General features: G+C 42.4%; 1 protein-coding gene across 1 annotated transcript; it reads left to right on the top strand.

The window, feature by feature from the left end:
* The first annotated feature begins 9,736 nt into the window (after window positions 1–9,736).
* On the top strand, window positions 9,737–16,464 carry IPP (intracisternal A particle-promoted polypeptide). The gene is made up of 8 exons (XM_049807812.1): window positions 9,737–10,086; window positions 10,184–10,615; window positions 10,930–11,085; window positions 11,842–12,009; window positions 12,799–12,936; window positions 13,226–13,348; window positions 14,030–14,250; window positions 15,199–16,464. Exons 1-8 carry the CDS (start codon window positions 9,798–9,800, stop codon window positions 15,421–15,423), a joined length of 1,752 nt encoding a protein of 583 aa, XP_049663769.1. The 5' UTR covers window positions 9,737–9,797; the 3' UTR covers window positions 15,424–16,464.
* The last annotated feature ends 840 nt before the right edge of the window (window positions 16,465–17,304 follow it).

The raw sequence follows: 17,304 nt of genomic DNA on the forward strand, positions 1-17,304 counted from the left end.
GGGAAACAATAAGACGGATTTTTTTGGAGGTTCAGATTATCAAATTGTGAAAATCAGCATCATCTCAGTGCTTGCTATATGGCTAGGGATCTTACAGCATTTAAGGATCTGGTCCACAGTTAAAACAATGACTTGGCACATCCTGTTAAACTAGGAGAATCTTAAAAATCCAGCACACTTTCTTCACTGGGCTGTTTATTTATTGGAATGGTTTCACACAGCTGCAACAGTAATGCTAAACCCATTAGGTCATGCTCTGCTTCAAACCAGCTTCCCAGTATATTTAACAATGGACTAATTCCTACCAGCACTGAATTGTTTTTAGAATGACTCTGCCACATCTGTATTTTGTGCTAACTCAATTTGTCAGTTCTACTGTTTGAAAAGAAAGAACAAGAATTTGGTCTTCTGGAAAGCTCTGACAGTCCTTTTCCCCCCTATTTCACCAACTCTGTTCTTTCCTGTCCTTCTTTATTGCACCTAAATCAGAGCAGAAATTTTCCTGCTTTTTATTTTGCTGTGCTCAAAATTCAATAATTAATTATCCCCTCTCACTGCCATAATACCAACATTTTTCTGTATCACCATGGCCAAAGATTTCCTTCATCTTTTTTTGTTAAGTATAGCACAATTGTTTCTGCCTATGTCTCTGCTCTTTTTCTTCCCATTCCACTTTATTCTCTTTGCTCTGGCTAAATTACTCTTGAAACCACTCTCAACAAACAATCCTTCCATGCTTAGTTTCAGGATGACCCATCAGACTGGTTATTGCATGCTGTTGAACAGCACTGGATCCTACAGCAGCTAAGGGACCAAGACCATTTAGCTCCTATTCATAACTTTCCCACTGACTCATGATGTACCCTAAGCAAACCACTTAACTCTTTTGTGACCCCAATAATTTTGCAGAGCTACCATATTTCTTCTAGGTCATCTCTTTTCTAAGCCAAAAAGTCAAGAACTACTCAGTTTTCCCTAGCATAGAAATTGTCCCATACCTCTTGGTCGTTCTTTCATTGATCCAGATATGTTTTATTCAAATACAAGTTACCACCCAGAAAGACTTGCAGTCTTGATTTAAAGCTTCAAATAATGGAGAATTGTCCAATGCACCTGATAATTTGTTTCCTCAGTGTGAAAGATTATCCCTAATTTAATGTTTGTTGTTCCAGCTTTCAGCCACTGGTTTCTGCTAAAGCCTGTTGGATTAAAGAGTTCTTGAATGTTCAGCATTGCTTTTTTGCTCAGCAGCATATACACTGCATCAAATTGCTTCTTAGCAATTAGGTCTATCTTAGCTCTCTTAGTTTACCTATGTCATAAGACATTCCCTCTCTCCTTAAATCATACTTATGGTTCTTCTGTGTACCTTCTCCAGTCATGAATATCCTCCCTAAATTGTATAAATCAAAGCCATACTCCATGCCAGTGTTAAGGGTGACCAACAGAGAGCACACCATGTCCCTGCCTCCCTACACACTTCTCCCTAATTGCACTGCCCATGTCTATAAGAGCATCTTTCTGATTATTTGCATGCCTCCAGTGCCCATGTGTTATGATTCCTCATTTTTTCTTGGCGTTACTTTCTTCCACTATACAGCTCCCTGGTCCCAGAGGTGTGAACTGTGATCTTAGCTCTTAGGCTTATTGCTTTGAACTTGGTTGTATTACAAAACCTTCTTGTGAATTTACCAACCTTCCTAAGCCACTGTTTGCTCTGTCTAGCTGCTTTATGCTCACAGTAATTTACATCTTAGACAATCTCTGTGTCACTCAGAAATGCTATCAGTGCTGATTTTACATTTACAGAAAGGCTAGGATAACTCAGATAAAGCAAAATTAAAAATAACATGAATCACTAAAAATCAGACTACAACAATACACTGGGAAGGTGAACCAGGGAAAAGAAAGATCCAAGGTACTGATGACTGCAGACATCCCCAGCTAATGCTGACTCGATTTGGTAAGTGCCTGGTATGCATCACAGCTCAAAAACACATGCCCTGCTTCTGGACCCATGTTGGCCCAGACAACTGAAATGTCTCTGTATTTAGTGGCACTAGACTCGACTAAGATCTTTATCAAACTGTCACAATGGTAGACCAAATGCTTTGTGAAATATGTTCCTACATTAATCTGTAAGAAACAGACTTAACAACCTTTATCAATAAATTAAATTTGATTTATCAACATGACAATGTTGATACAATAACAATTGCTGCCAATTATTGATTTATTTACAACCTGGCTATGTATCAGCTTTTGTACTGTGCTACTTGGGAGTGGTGTCACGTTAACCATAACACAGCTAGCTGGGTCATCCTGCTTGTTCTGTTTATTTAATTTTCTTTCCTTAAACATTGGCACCCAGAAGACTATGAGTCTTCTGAAATTTCACTGGAATGCCAGGAGTTATTACAAATGAGATCTCTCTTGACAGTTCTGTTAGAGCTCTTAAGTATAGGTTTAGTATATGAGCCTGCTGCTTTAAAATTATTAATGTTACTTATGATGAGGAACCTCATCTTTAATTACTTGCAGACTGAAAAGGATTTCATCATCCTTCTGTAATACAAATATTTCATCCTGCATATACTTTGATACTAAGCATTATTAACAAAACTTGCTCACTGTATCTAGTGCCATTGCAAGGCTTTCTTCATCAGGTTACTCAGTTGTTTTCACCTTCAGTTTAGTTGTGCCAGCCACAATTTCCTGTAGTACCTTTAGAGTCCTCACTCTATTTTTATAGTTCATAATTCTCCATGGATATTGATTGCAATATAGCTTCCTTTTTAAAAAATAATAAGCATCAGTAATTATGACATTTTCAACTTCTGTTGCATTTTTCATGTGCAGGTTTCACTGAGAGCATTTTATAAATATTCATTAATGCTCAAATATACCTGAGAGGAAAATAAGTAATGAGAAGCAAACTGAGTCAGTGGGAGAGAGTCAGTAAGAGACTTATCTGATCATTGCAAGTATTGCAGAGCTAGGACTAGCACAGACAAGTTCTGTTTCAGAGCTGTATTTCACACTGCAAATGGAGTTGCACTTTGTAAGGTGATCCTTGGACAAAAGTTATTATGCAAAAATTATAGAAGACATTCTATGAAATAAAATATTGCAAAAACCTAAGCATCCAAAAAATAGAACAAGTTATTAAACAATGCATTTCCATGTACCTTGAAGGATAATGAAATTATAAAAATAGTAATTGGTAGATTATTTAAGACAAATAATGTCAAAACAGGCTAATTTCCCTTGCTGAGACAACCAGCCTGCAGAAGAAGGGAAAGCTGTAGATGAGATATGGCTTTTTAAGGGTTTTGATAACATTTGATGTAATATTCTGATAAGCAAACAGAAAACCAAAGTGCAAACGAAATCACCATAACACAGGTGCACAACTGGTTAAAAAATATATTAAAATATTACTATGAGTATGTTGTCATTAAACGCAGACAGGTCTTCTATTAGGAATCCCAAAGGGTCTGTTCTGATTCTACTCAACACTTCTGTTTACTCAGACAATGAATTAGAGTTTTTGCAAGCACTCTGAAGGACAAGATTAGAATAAAAACTATCTTTCTAACCAGAGAACTAGTCCAAGCTTCCAAAGGTGAAATTCTGAAAAGGGAGATGAAAAATGCTTGCACTGAGGAAAGGTAAATCAAGGAAAAAATTCATCCAGGGAAACACACAGCAAGGGAACAGCAAAGCAGCCAAGGAGCTGGAATGCATATTAGCAACCTACGCCATTTACAGTTGAAATGTTACACTGTGGAAGTTTTACTCTTTTAAGGCTTCAGTGCATGTGGAGCCCTGGAAGTCCTGACTCACAAAGCAAGCAGATGCAGGACCTGCAGACGTCCTACTAACAGTTACTCAGAGTTTGTGACGTATCTTACATTCCACGGAGGCCCTGCTTCTGGAATGACCCCACCGCACACACAGGCTGTGGAATGTGGTGGGTATCAGGCAGAGTTTAACTCTATTCATCTTCTCAATGAAATCAGCTCACAAGTTCTGTCAACCTAAGTACAATATCTTCTAGGACAGCAAACATGCTCCTGGTATATATCTAATGACTATATAAAGGGAATAAAATTAGTTGAATTTATGCACATTTTCTGGTTATTTTCCTTCCTTTTTTTTCTGTTCAAAAAGTTTGCATAACTTGGAGTTATTTAAAAAAATGCCACATGCTCTAGACAGCTCATGGGTCTGTTGTGTGTTTGCTCTGCTTTATTATCCAAGGGAACACGGTGATTTAGACAAGAAGAGTTAAGTAAAGAGTCCAAAAAGCATTAGGATTTGGATTACAGTTTGAAACATTGCCAAACTTTACTAATGGCAAGACTAAAGTCCCATGTGTCTGAAGACTCATAATTCTCAAGCACAACTCATTTTTTCCTTTTGGCAAAAAAAAAGACCTCCACCTTTGATAAAGTCACCTTAGCAAGCAGGTCTAATTCAGTGTGAAGCTGCAGGACAACTCTAGACAACAGTGAAAAAAGAGCCAAGCTGTGAAATCAGTCTTCTACTTCAGATAAGTATGAGGACACAGTTAGGATCGGACCCCAACAATCTGGCAGCTTTCAACATCTCCAAGAAGAAGTTGCAGCGATCCCTTACTACTGAGATTTAATTCTCAGAGAAATGAGGGGGAAACTCTGCTGCACCATTTTGCTTCCCTTTGGCTACTAAAAGCATATCTCTCCTGCGTCTGTTTTGATCACCAACTGCTATCCGAGTCTTAGTATTATTTCGGCCTCCTTCCTTGGAAATGCAGTGAGCTCTCTGTGGAGTTTGCCTTGGTTCCCCTCGCAGACAGCTGTGATTAATTCAATGTTCAAGCTCTTGAGTTAATTCTCTCATTAGATCACTTTCCTTCTTCATGGAATGATTATTCCCACAGGAGAAATGAGAAAGACTAAAACAATATTGTGCTAGTATCTGACACACTGCATCCAGGATGTTTACTTTAAATCAAATTGCCTGGAATTGCTCCAGACTTATGGCTTAAACACAAGAATCTTCTAACTTGTGGGGAACTGTAGCCACGCATGTTGCACAACATTCCCAGTTTCACAGGAATTCCTCCAAACTTCCTGCTAGGTAAGTGCACCCAGAACACAAACCTCTCCACACAAGTGGGTCAGATGGCACAGTCCTTCATTGCTAGGGCATACTTTAACACTTAAAAAAATTTTTTCCTTTTTTTTATTACTTTTTATCATACACCAATCACCTTTCTAACCAACACGAAGGTGAAGCCTGGAGCACACAGCAGTGAAATACTGCCAGTGCTCCTGAAATCACAAGCCATTATCTCTGCATGGCTCACCGGGAATGTCACATTCCCTCTGGTGGCTCTTGCAGTTCAGACATGCTCCCCACTTTTTCCGGCTGCCAAATGGCTCCCCGGGGTGTGGCTGGTCATTAGAGCACATCACCCCACTCAGTTGGACTCTAGCACAGCCTGCTTCTCAGTACCTGTGGTGCTATGTGGATACTTGGGAGAGTTTCTCAATACCCTGTTCAAGAATGCTAAACCTGTCTGGACCGACAACTCTGATATCAGGCAGTTACCTTAATGTCACCTTTACCTGAAGCCATATTACCATGAAAGTAATAAAAATACTAATTACAAATTCCAAAACAGACAAAAAAGTTCACAAAGGCTTCTAAAGACAAAGAGAGAAGAGAAGAGAAGAATCATTCAGCATGGCACTTAAATGAGCTTTACAGTTTCCCTAGCCATTAACGGTTCAGCTAGGAAATGGACAGAGCCATCATCACCTTGCTGGTAGTGTGAAAACTTCTAAGTTTTCACACACACCCTATATTCTGGGGCTGCCTGTGCAGAAAGACTAGCTTTGGGGACCCCTCTTGCTCTCCTTCTTTGGGTCAATTCCAGGTCAGACCTCTACCATACACATATACACACGTAATCATCAAGCTTCATTAACCCTCACAGGAACAAAGGTAACAGCTCTTGGGCCTGGCCCAAGCCTGCCAAGAGAGAGTGTTCTCATGCCTCGCTTAAGTCTGGAAAATATGTTATCTCACTGTGAAGTACAATGACTTTACCCACTGAGATGGGAAACATTCAGACCCTGAAGAGAAGCTTCTTCATCCACTAAAGCTTATGTATCACATAAAAACATAAGGTGACAACAGGTTTATGCAGGTATCTAGTTAGGATCTAGTGCCTGTAGCTCACTAGGGGCTTTTGACTGAGTAGACACCATGATAACCAGTCCCATTGGGGTGGTGATAGGTTAACCACCATTGTCTTTGAGAAATACCTTGAAAATACCCAGGGAGCCTCTTCTCTCCTCCATTTTGCGTGAGTGTGAACTCCAGCAGCCTTTCTCATCTTACCCCTACCGGGGACTGCAAATTTATCATGCAGCATGTAACACACCACTCCACTAAACTGTGCATCAACAGAGACTGCTGATCTGCACCATTGCCTTGGGCATGCAATGGCATCCTGAGTTACTGGGAAACCTGGGCAAACGTAACCCTTAACAGAGAGAAGAGGTCTTGGAAGTGCAAGAGATGTAGCTTAGTGCACTACAGATATTTGTAGTCTTCATAAACTCTTGGTGGCTCTGTACTTCTGCAATTTTGGCTTCTCTGGGAGAAGTTTGAGTTCAAGTCCTTATGAAACTTAGGGAAGTGGAGCAGAAATGGTTGTATCCTATGAAAGTTTTGTGACCTGGACACCAAAACACAAAGTAAGCTCCTTTCCATTTTGGTGAGGCTGTGCAGCACCTCTCCTCTGATAGGTCAAGTGGATTAAAATACAAATAGTAACTACAGTGGGTAATTAGTAATTAAAAGAGCAACTGCCTGTACCACTGAAAGATTATAGCAGATGCCTTAGCACGGAGGACAAAGTGCAGAGATGCACTGCAGTTTGGAACAGGAAGTGAAGATTTCATACCTGTTGAAACCGGGGGAGGAATTTGACCTGGCACATTCTAGTTGACTTTCATGGAAAGTGGCCCCCTATCATAAAACATCCCATGGGGTTTGTCATACCTACAAATAGTCAAAGCCTGAGTTTCATGTCTCCTCTGCAAGAGAGAATTTTAGCAGCCAGTATGGTAAAGATACTGCTTGAATACCAAGTCGAAATGGTCCCCAAAGCTATAGGTATAATGGACGGGCTTCTGACTAGAGGCAGACAGGCAAAACTGCACTTTCAAATCAATTATTTTTCTTATAGTTTTTCTGAGACTAAAAGCCCTCCATCTTTATGGAGTTCGGGGAGGGGCGGGGGGGGGGGGGGGGGGAGAAAATAAGACTTAGGTCTAGCAAAGATCTTGCTGTAACAGAGGAGAACTACAACACCGACACATGCACCACTTTAGCCACCCATTTTTGTTGCGTATTCAAATGTATCATCCTGTAGTAACAGCACCATCTGCAGGATTTGAGTTAGGGAGCACGGACACCTTACTCGGCTGAGTAGGACATCTTCCAAGGCATCTGGAAAGGTTTTCCTGAGAAGCCTTCAGCCAGGGAAATCTGAGCAGCCATGGGCCTCTGTGGCATAACGCAGGGAGGACTGCAATGCTTCATGGCTCTCTGGCACAGCCCAAGGGGGTTTTCAAGAGAAAGCCTGGATAGCTTGTTTGTGAGATTCTTCTTCCTGAGGAGTTTTGGTCATGTGACAACACTTCTGTGCAGGTGTGAGCAGTGGGACACATTGAGGAGCACAGGGTATGCCTTTTTTGTCGCCTATCCTACATGTCAGTCAGCATTCAGCTGGCTTATTGGCAAATATCATGTTAGGAGCCTATTAAATTAAAATTGAAGACATTTTTAATTCCTTCACTGCAACGACTGTCATTCTTGGTGTTAGTTAATCAAAAGGCTCCTCATTATACAGTGCAATTTCACACTGTCAAATGTACTTTCAGGCCTGTTCCTGAAAATCTTCAGCTTGTTTTGGGAGATGCACAATAGTATTTAGAGAGCGTTAGCTCCATCTTGTAAAGCTTCTGTGTGGTCACAGGAGGAACATGCTGAAGCAGTGCCCTCTTCTGGAGGCAGAACCATTCAACCACATTAATACAGTACAGGACAGGCCTTCAGGGCAAAATTAGCAGTCTCAGCAACGCTGTTTTGTGTCTGTAAATTTGGCGCTATGGTGTGAAATCCTAGTACTGGCCAAGTGTCTAACAGCTGACATCAGCCAGCGACTGAGCCACTGGCATTTAGGAGAATTCTAAGCCTTTTACTCACAGGCCACTTCCGATGAATAAAATGTCAGTGCGAGAGGGGTCTGGTTTCTTTTACTGATTCATCAATGAAAGAAAAATCTCAACGCACTTATTAGCCTAGCTTAAAATTTATACTGAGTTGTATCAGCATGCATCCAACTGTGTGTGCTTGCAGAAACCTTCTTTTTCTATCTGGATCTATATTTTTTATGGATATTTTTTTAAGACCAGCTTGAAAGGTAATTTTACCACTCTACTGTCAAGAATGTAGTGCTGATGAACGGAGAAACCAACAGTCCCCAGAGAGTATCATGATTCAGATTCCTTCCAGAAGCACGTTTAAAAGTTATTACAATGAAACGCAGAATCATGAGAAAAGCCTGAGGGGCCATGACCATTGTAACTGTAAGCAGACATGTTTTTCTTTCCCAGTCTCACAGTAAATAGATATGGAAGCGTTCCAAGAGGCTCTCTGATTGCTTTTTGCTTTGGCTGCATGTCACGTTGCTGGAACAGTTGTGGAAAACTCAGGAGGGATGTTTTCCTCTCAGAATCAGTGCCAGCTCTGCCGGACCCAGTGACCGTGTGCGTGTAACTCAGTATGTCATGCTCATCCCTTGGTCAGTGCTCAGGCATGCAGTGACTCAGTGAATTATACAGACTAAGACAGAAGCATGCTCTGCCTGAGGATCAGTGGCTCACATGGCACTGCTACAGGACACTGTGATGAAACATCCGTGCTAGAATGAAGAAGGCCCAAACATGGCATGACACTATAGAGAAAGGGGGTGAGCGGGCTGGCTCTGCCTCCAGTCAGTGCTGGCTCTGATGCCACAGTCCTGGGCTAACAACAGGCAGTTGCCCCTGCCTCCCATCCCTGGGGTTCCCCCAAGGCAGATGGTAGCTGTGGTTTCTCCCCAACACTGCCATGTTTCTCTCTCCCAAGCATAGATTAAGGTGGCTAGGAATCCAGTCTGCATAAAGCACGCCTGAGGGGAACACGACAGAGGGACAGAGATTGTGAAGGCAGTGATGGCATATCCGCCATTCACCTGTTACCTCAGCACCAGGCACAGTGAGCAAACCTATCAGAGGACCAGCTTCAACCACAGACAAGAAAGCTCCTCACAGAGCAGGCAGCGAGCCCACGGTGCGGTGGCCAGAGGTGCCTGTGGGGGTGAACAGGTTCCACAAGGGCCAAGTGACCAGGCGGGCACGTAGACAAAAGATCAGACAGACGTACCACAACCAGGGCAGATCCGCCTCCTACGCCCACTGAGGGAGAAGGGTGCTCAGCACACAGAACCCCTCAGCAGCCCCTCTTTTACGAAATCCGCCGTCGTCAGTCACACTCGCCTCAGCGGGGGGGGATCGCGCCGGCCCGCCAACTGCCCGCACACCACACACTCCCCAACCCCTCGCCGCCCCGCGCATGCGCCACGGGCGAGCCGAGCGTGGCGCCGCGGGCGCCGGTGCGCATGCGCCAGCGCTGCCCCTCGGCGCGGCGGGGGACGAGGGAGGGGAGGAGGTGCTGCCACCTCAGGGAGCGCTATGGCGTGCGCCGCGGCGGCGAAGGGCGCCGGGAGCTCCTTCTCCGACCGGCACGCCCGCCTCCTCCTGGCCCAGATCAACCGGCTGCGGGTCGGGCAGAGCTTCTGCGACGTGCGGCTGGAGGTGGGCCCGGAGGCGTTCGCCGTGCACCGCCTGGTGCTGGCGGCCAGCAGCCCCTACTTCGCGGCGCTCTTCGCGGGTGGCATGAGGGAGTCCGGCCGGGATGTGGTGCGGATCGCGGGCGTCGAGGCGGGCACCTTCCACACGCTCCTCGACTTCATCTACACAGGTAGCGGCTGAGGCGGGGGGGCGGCGGGGACGGTTGCCCGGCGGCCGGCCGGGGTGGCGGTTGCCCGACGGCCCCGCTGTCGTGTGCCTGCCCGCAGGGGTGGTGAGCATCGGGGAGCACAACGTTCAGGAGCTGATCGTCGCCGCCGACATGCTGCAGCTCACCGAGGTGGTGGAGCTCTGCTGCGAGTTCCTGAAGGGGCAGATCGACCCGCTGAACTGCATCGGCCTTTTCCAGTTCTCCGAGCAGATCGCCTGTCACGACTTGATGGAGTTCACCGAGAGCTACATCCACGCGCACTTCCTGGAGGTGCAGAGCGGGGAGGAGTTCCTGGCGCTGACAAAAGAGCAGCTGATTAAGATCTTGCGAAGCGAGGACCTCAGCATCGAGGACGAGTACCAGGTTTTCATAGCGGCAATGCAATGGATTTTGAAGGATGTGGGGAAAAGAAAGAAATACGTCGTAGAAGTGCTGGAGCCTGTGCGATTCCCTCTGCTACCAGCACAAAGGCTATTAAAATACATAGAAAGTAAGCGAAAGAAGGAATATCAGATGCTTGTATTTGAGCAAACCATGTGTTGTGCAGAGTTACGGGATTTTGATGGATTTTTTTAGATGAAGAGCATGATGAGTGAAAAGATTTACTCTATAGCAAACAAGTTCTACTTTTTTAACAAATAAGCGCAGCTTACTTTAAAAACGTGCTCTTGAAGAAGTCTTGTAAAAGTAGGCAGTCTTGATTTGTCTGCTATTTCAGGAGAAGCTAGTAACTTTTCTACAACTGAGTTACTTATCGTCTGTAACTTTTCACTGTGCCTTTTTTATTCTGCTTATTTCCTCAAGGTATTCGAGATTTCAGCCTTCGGGTGGCCCTGCAAACTCTGTTGAAAGAATATTGTGAAGTCTGTAAATCTCCCAAAGAGAACAAGGTCAGCAGTTTTCTGCAAGCTTCTAAAGGTCGTCCCCGGAGGAAAGCCAGGAAGTACCTTTATGCAGTAGGTTAGAACGTGGCTGTTTGAACCTTGTAAAACAAATTATGAAGTAGCATCTCATATTACGGTACTGAAGGAGATACTGGATTTTATTTTTTAACCAAAAGATATAAAAACAGAAAAATGTTTCATTTGGCTGAGTTACCACATTAGCTGCTTTCTGCTTAGAATTGCACAGAGGGGCAGCATTCACATTTCTTGTCATTATGACATGGCATTCAAAGCCTAGATTTGCCTTTTAGAAATTATTTGCCTTGGGTGGAAAGCTGCAAATCAGCAGAGGATTTGCCCGTGGTTCACTGCTGGAACGGTGTATACAAATTCACTACACTCCTTGTTCTTCTGAAGGCTGAAGTTTTCTCTGTCCACGATATTTTGGTTCATGTGATGGGATACTTGAAATTGCAAGTTTTCAGCAAAGCTGCAGCTTTCTATTGGAAGGGAATGCTCTTGTTTCACCCTGTGGGAAGTAACACTGACTTAAGATAGCAAAGGCTATTGGTTGGTCTGTGTTTTACTAAGAACACGAATGGTAATATTTGTAGTGTTGTGGTGAAGTGGTCAGCTCAGGCACAAGTTATGTGACCTTCAAGGTGACCATTCTTCCTTGTGTCCTGGAGAAAGAATGCTACCTGGAAAAGTCCAATTCCTACTAAAAGTGGCTAATGGCTGTTCCTGTAATTTTTTTGATTATTTGGATGCAGGAGTATAGGGATGAGCAGAAAGCTCTTACCCAGCCATGATCTTTCCGCTTACTTTCTAGGTGGGTACACCCGACTGCAAGGAGGACGCTGGAGTGACAGCAGAGCCCTCAGCTGCGTGGAGCGATTTGACACCTTCAGCCACTACTGGACCACAGTGTCCTCTCTCCACCAGGCTCGGAGTGGGCTGGGTGTGGCTGTGGTGGGAGGAATGGTCTATGCCATTGGAGGTAACTGCTGAAACATGCTTTCTTTGTTACATGGATACTTAGGAATGGAGATTCTGTAAATTTTTCTTCCTGCAAGTGTTTCTGAGGAATCCAGCAGTAGACAGTACAACTTTTAGATATAATAACAGTTGAATTAGGGTTGCTTGGTGCTCTACCATCACTGTTCTGTGAATGCCTGTTTAGGCTCCTATATTAGTCATTTTTTACTAAGTTGCTCTTCCTTCATGGTATAGCAATTCACAGATAAGCATGTGGACATGTGCAGATACACTAAGAGATGTTGGATATTCTGGGGACTTTGTGTATCACAACTAATAGCATTTATTTTCTCACTTGTAGTCTAGCAGAAGCCCACAGCATAAAAAGCGGTAATACGGGACAGACCACTTGTGGTCTGCCTACCTGGAAAGGCTTGTTATGTGTGTTTGTACAAGGATGTGATGAGTAGCTCTACCAGCCCATCGTTAAAAAATGCATATGTATACTGTTTTTGTCACTGCAGAACACATTCTTTGGTCTTGAAAACCCTGTCAGTTGTGCTGCAGAGTAAAAAGCGTGTAGCACTGGTTGTTCAGTAATGTTTCGGGGAACTGTTGATGAAAGCTGTTCCTAGTGATGATTCAGTTCTAGGTATAAATGAAGCTTTTGCTATTTTGGCCATTTGGGTAGCTGAAAGAAAGATCTTATATACAAATGTTGTCTGTCCTGGAAGGAGTTGAAGAATGCTTCTGTATCTGCAGTGCAAAACATTGCGTTTCCCCTGTCTCTGTTCTTGCTCTTATTATGCAGGTGAGAAGGACTCAATGATTTTTGACTGTACTGAATGTTATGATCCTGTTACTAAGCAGTGGACCACTGTGGCTTCCATGAACCATCCCCGTTGTGGACTGGGAGTGTGCACGTGCTATGGCGCTATCTATGCTTTGGGTAAGTTTCAGGTTTTTTCCTAGGTGAAGTTAATTTTAAAGGTGTTAATTCATGGAACTTGTAAATTTATTTCATCTTAAATATTACATCTTGGTGTTGCAAATTTGCAAACTTCAGTTCTGAAAAACAGCTGTGTATATGAGCATTGGTATACCAAATCTTGTGGATTAGTTATTGTTCAGTTATAACTTATTTGCATTGTAGATTGCGTGCTGGTGTCGGAATTTGTCCTGGAACAGTGCACCACAGGTCAGCTTCATGCCATTAAATTGTTTGCCATTATTTGCAGGAGGCTGGGTTGGAGCAGAGATTGGCAACACAATTGAAAGATTTGATCCTGAAGAAAATAGTTGGGATGTGGTGGGAAGCATGGCTGTGCCCCGTTACTGCTTTGGGTGTTGTGAAATGCAAGGTGAATATTGTTAAGTTTGTATCCATAAACAGTTCCAAGAGCCATTGGATTGTGAAGCTTTATGTTTCAGTCATGAATTTTTAGCTTTGTCTTGTACCATGCTGTCAGTTGCACAAGCTTGTGCCTCACTTATTTGTCCTTCTAGTACCATATCTTTAATTCTACAGAACTCAAAAGACTATAAAATTCTCTGTCTTCTGCCTTTTATCTCATGAAAACAGTTTTTACATGGCTGCCAGTGTGGTTATCCAGCTAGTCTTTAACAGTTTGTTGTCCTTCCTGATACTGCTTTTATTTACCTCCCATATTTGGGTTTGTGTGTGTCTTTGTGACAATCTGAAGAGTTGCCACAGGTTATTTGAAGACAGACACGTCTAAAGACTTGATCTATGAATGTGCTTATTAAGGATTTGATCCAGGCCTTGTCAGCAGTTGTAGCCTTCTGAATTTTCTCCCCTGCACTTGCTTATTTAGTGATTTCAACAGAGTTTCTAGTGCTTGAACCACAAGTTACTAATTTGAAAGCTTTATGTATGTTACTACTAGGCAAATGGAGGACTTTTATCTGGCATTCTTAAACCATCTTAATGTCAGGCTGAAACTTGTATCGTGGCAAACATTTTCTCTCTTTCAAACCTTTCTATTATGAAACCTAATAGAGGAAAAACTATGTTTCTACAGGTTTGATTTATGTTGTTGGTGGTATCAGCAATGAAGGAGTAGAGCTGTGTTCTGTTGAAGTCTACGACCCAATATCTAAACGTTGGTCTGAGCTCGCTCCAATGGGCACCCGAAGAGCGTATCTTGGTGTAGCTGCTCTCAATGATTGTATCTATGCTGTGGGAGGCTGGAATGAATCTCAGGATGCACTTGCTACTGTAGAAAGATACTCCTTTGAAGAGGTATGGTACAGTCCCTTTCTTTCATAAATGTAGACTGTGTCAACTTTGTGTAAGATGCTATACAGGTAGCTTGCTTCCTTTCTTTAAAAAGCTGGAAATTCTATTTTCTTTTCACTACTGGCTGGTAAACCAAGTGAAACAAAGTTTCAGTGACCTCAGGGTTCCTCTGTCCTGACCAGTCTCTAGAATCTTGCTATCTGATTTAGTGGAGTGTTTATGAAGATTGTACGCATGCTTTTGGGAAACTGAAAGCTAACCAATACTGATGATGCATAGATCTACTGTAGATTGGTTAGGGTTAAGATGGGGGGATAGATTCCCCCTCTGCAATAGAATGGTCAATAATCTGACAAGAGAGATCCCTGAAAAAATCCCTGAAAAAGTAAGAGTTGCCCTTTGTTGCGAAAGTTGAGGATCTTTCTTCTTCATCAAAATGTAGTAGTGTTTCAGCACAGCTAGAAAAATCACTTTGAACACTTAAGCTTTTGAATAAAATAAGAAATTATTCCTGACTATTATTGCTTATGTTTCTGTGATGCTCTTTGGAACAGTAGCTACTGTTAAAAGCAGAGCATAATCCAGTGTGCCATTCTGTTTTGCTTTTGGAACTGAATCTAGTTTTCCTTATTTCCCACCTAAAACTGCATACCATTCTCTATTTTGGAGACAGACTGCATCTTGCAGTGACTAAAGAAAGGGAGAGTTGTTGTGTACAGACCCTATGTGATCTGTTCTTCAGTGACTAGCGTGATTTCAACCACTTGTGAAAGTGCTGTCATTACAGTCTTGATAATCCTCTTGATACCATACACATACCATATTGGAGCCTGTGAGGGGTATACATAGTGGTTTTTGTATATGTTTCAGTCTTTAAGCTTTAAAAGTTACTTTTATCAGAATCTGGGCTTATGCTAAAACTACTTGTTGACTCTTTCACCTTCTCATTAGGAAAAGTGGGTTGAAGTTGCATCAATGAAGATACCAAGAGCTGGTGTCTGTGTTGTGGCTGTGAATGGATTTCTTTATGCCTCGGGAGGCCGAGCTCCTAGTCATGATTTTGCTGCTCCAGTAACCTCTGACTCTGTTGAAGTTTATAACCCTCATATGGACAGTTGGACTGAAATTGCCAACATGATCACCAGCCGCTGCGAAGGAGGTGTGGCTGTGCTGTAAAACCCAAAGAAGAAAACTCATTCAAGGAATGAGTAAATCCGTCTCCTCAGATTTCCGGTTTCATTGGCCAGAAACCTCTTCTAACACAGGAGCTTCAGTAGAGACAGTGGAGAATTAGATCAGAGGGCTTTTCCTGAGCAAAAGGGAATATTAAAACTCTTGCCCTTCAAATTGGCTTATCCAACATCTGTCTTGGGAAGTATTCTGTTAAGAGTAGGAATGCCCCTTATGATGGGATTAAGCTCACTGAAATAAATGGCGAGTTTGCCCTGTAAAAATCTGTAGAAATCATTCCAGCACATTAGAGACATTAATCAGGTTGTTAACTCTCTAAGGTGCACCAAAGCTAGCATCTTTGGCTGGCCTTACAATCTGGAAGGAGGTTACTATAGACAGCTAGGAGTTACCTGTAGATAAGAGCAGATGGGTTACTTGGTTAGCATTAGTTGTCCTTTTCTGGAGAAAAAGGAAGAGAAGATAACAGATGGGGAAGACTTGGTACCTCTACTTATGACCTTGATGCATTTGAGCCTCTTTACTGCTGCTGGATGTGATGGGCATTAAATATGAATTGGATATTTACTTTCTGGTCACTCCACTAACCTGGATAGTGAGTGGCTGAGAATTTCCTGTTCTGGAAGGTTGTTCTCGCAGTTCTAATAATGTCATTCCACTTCAGCACAGGCTTTTCTTCTCAGTGATATCAGTGATGACAGTAGAGCTTCTTTTTGTGTAAGCTCTGATGAACTTTAAATGGAATGCTATTCATTAGATTAGCTGTTCTGTTTAGGACTGCTCTTAGTATGAAAAAAAAAATACAGGGAAAGCCTTTTGCCCCTTTTTTTTTTAACTTTTCCTTATTTAAGTGTGTTTTACCCTGTGACACATGCTGAGACTTGGCATTAGAATACATGCTATTCTACAAGGTACACATGTTCATCCTTGCTACGTCTCGTATCCTGCCTCTTCCAAATTTGAGTGGACAGAGTGTTTTGTGATAGAATTTGCTGCATTCAGCATTAAAGTGAGGTTATTACTGTGTTTTGTCTTAAGGAGTTTGTATTTAGCTTGGATACATTTAGTAGAACAATACTACTAGGAGTTTGGAGTTACTTCTAGATTCATTAAATTAACATACTTGAAGTTGCTTTTTGCACAGTATGATTGCATTTTCTGCACAGCTGTGGATGATTTGGATGGAGTCTGAAATAAGGCCGCTTGAACTTTGATAGACAGTGTTATTCTAGAACACAAAACCAGAACTGGAATGTCACAAAACAGGAAGCCTGCACTGTGTAGACAAAGGAGCATTCATGCTGTCTAGGTCAATATCCCCTGTGTAAAATTAACAAATTAATACATGAATAAAATTGTCCAAGGTGAGTGTTGCAGGTACCTTAAGAATCTTGGTCTTACATTCTAACATAGTGTTGGGAGATTGCGAGGCTAAAACATGCTAGATGATGGAGCATTCGTTTCTCTGATTGTTCTATGATCTTTTGTGTGCTTTTACTTCAAAAGGATTTCTTATATGTGTGAACTAATGTTTATTCTGTCTTTTTTTTTTCTCCCCCCAAGTTCAAGTTTGTTTTAAACAGTTTTTCATAATAAAATGCATTTTCAGAACTGACTGTGGAATGCTCTTGAATAGGGTGCTTTCCTATCACAATGAGTTGTATTACTGACACTTTCATATAATAGGTCTTTTTTTTTTTTTTTTCTTAACTGGAAATCCAATTTCCCAGTAGGACACTAGGAGAAGATTGGTTATAAATGTTGACTATTTGAAAGGTGCAAGTAACACATTTATCTGGTAAAATAGTCATGCATTTCTCTTCTCAGTGTAAAATCACTCAGACTTCTTGGAAGTCTGGCTGCATT

This window comes from Accipiter gentilis, chromosome 8, assembly GCF_929443795.1.
Source record: "Accipiter gentilis chromosome 8, bAccGen1.1, whole genome shotgun sequence".
Lineage (NCBI taxonomy): Eukaryota > Metazoa > Chordata > Aves > Accipitriformes > Accipitridae > Astur > Astur gentilis.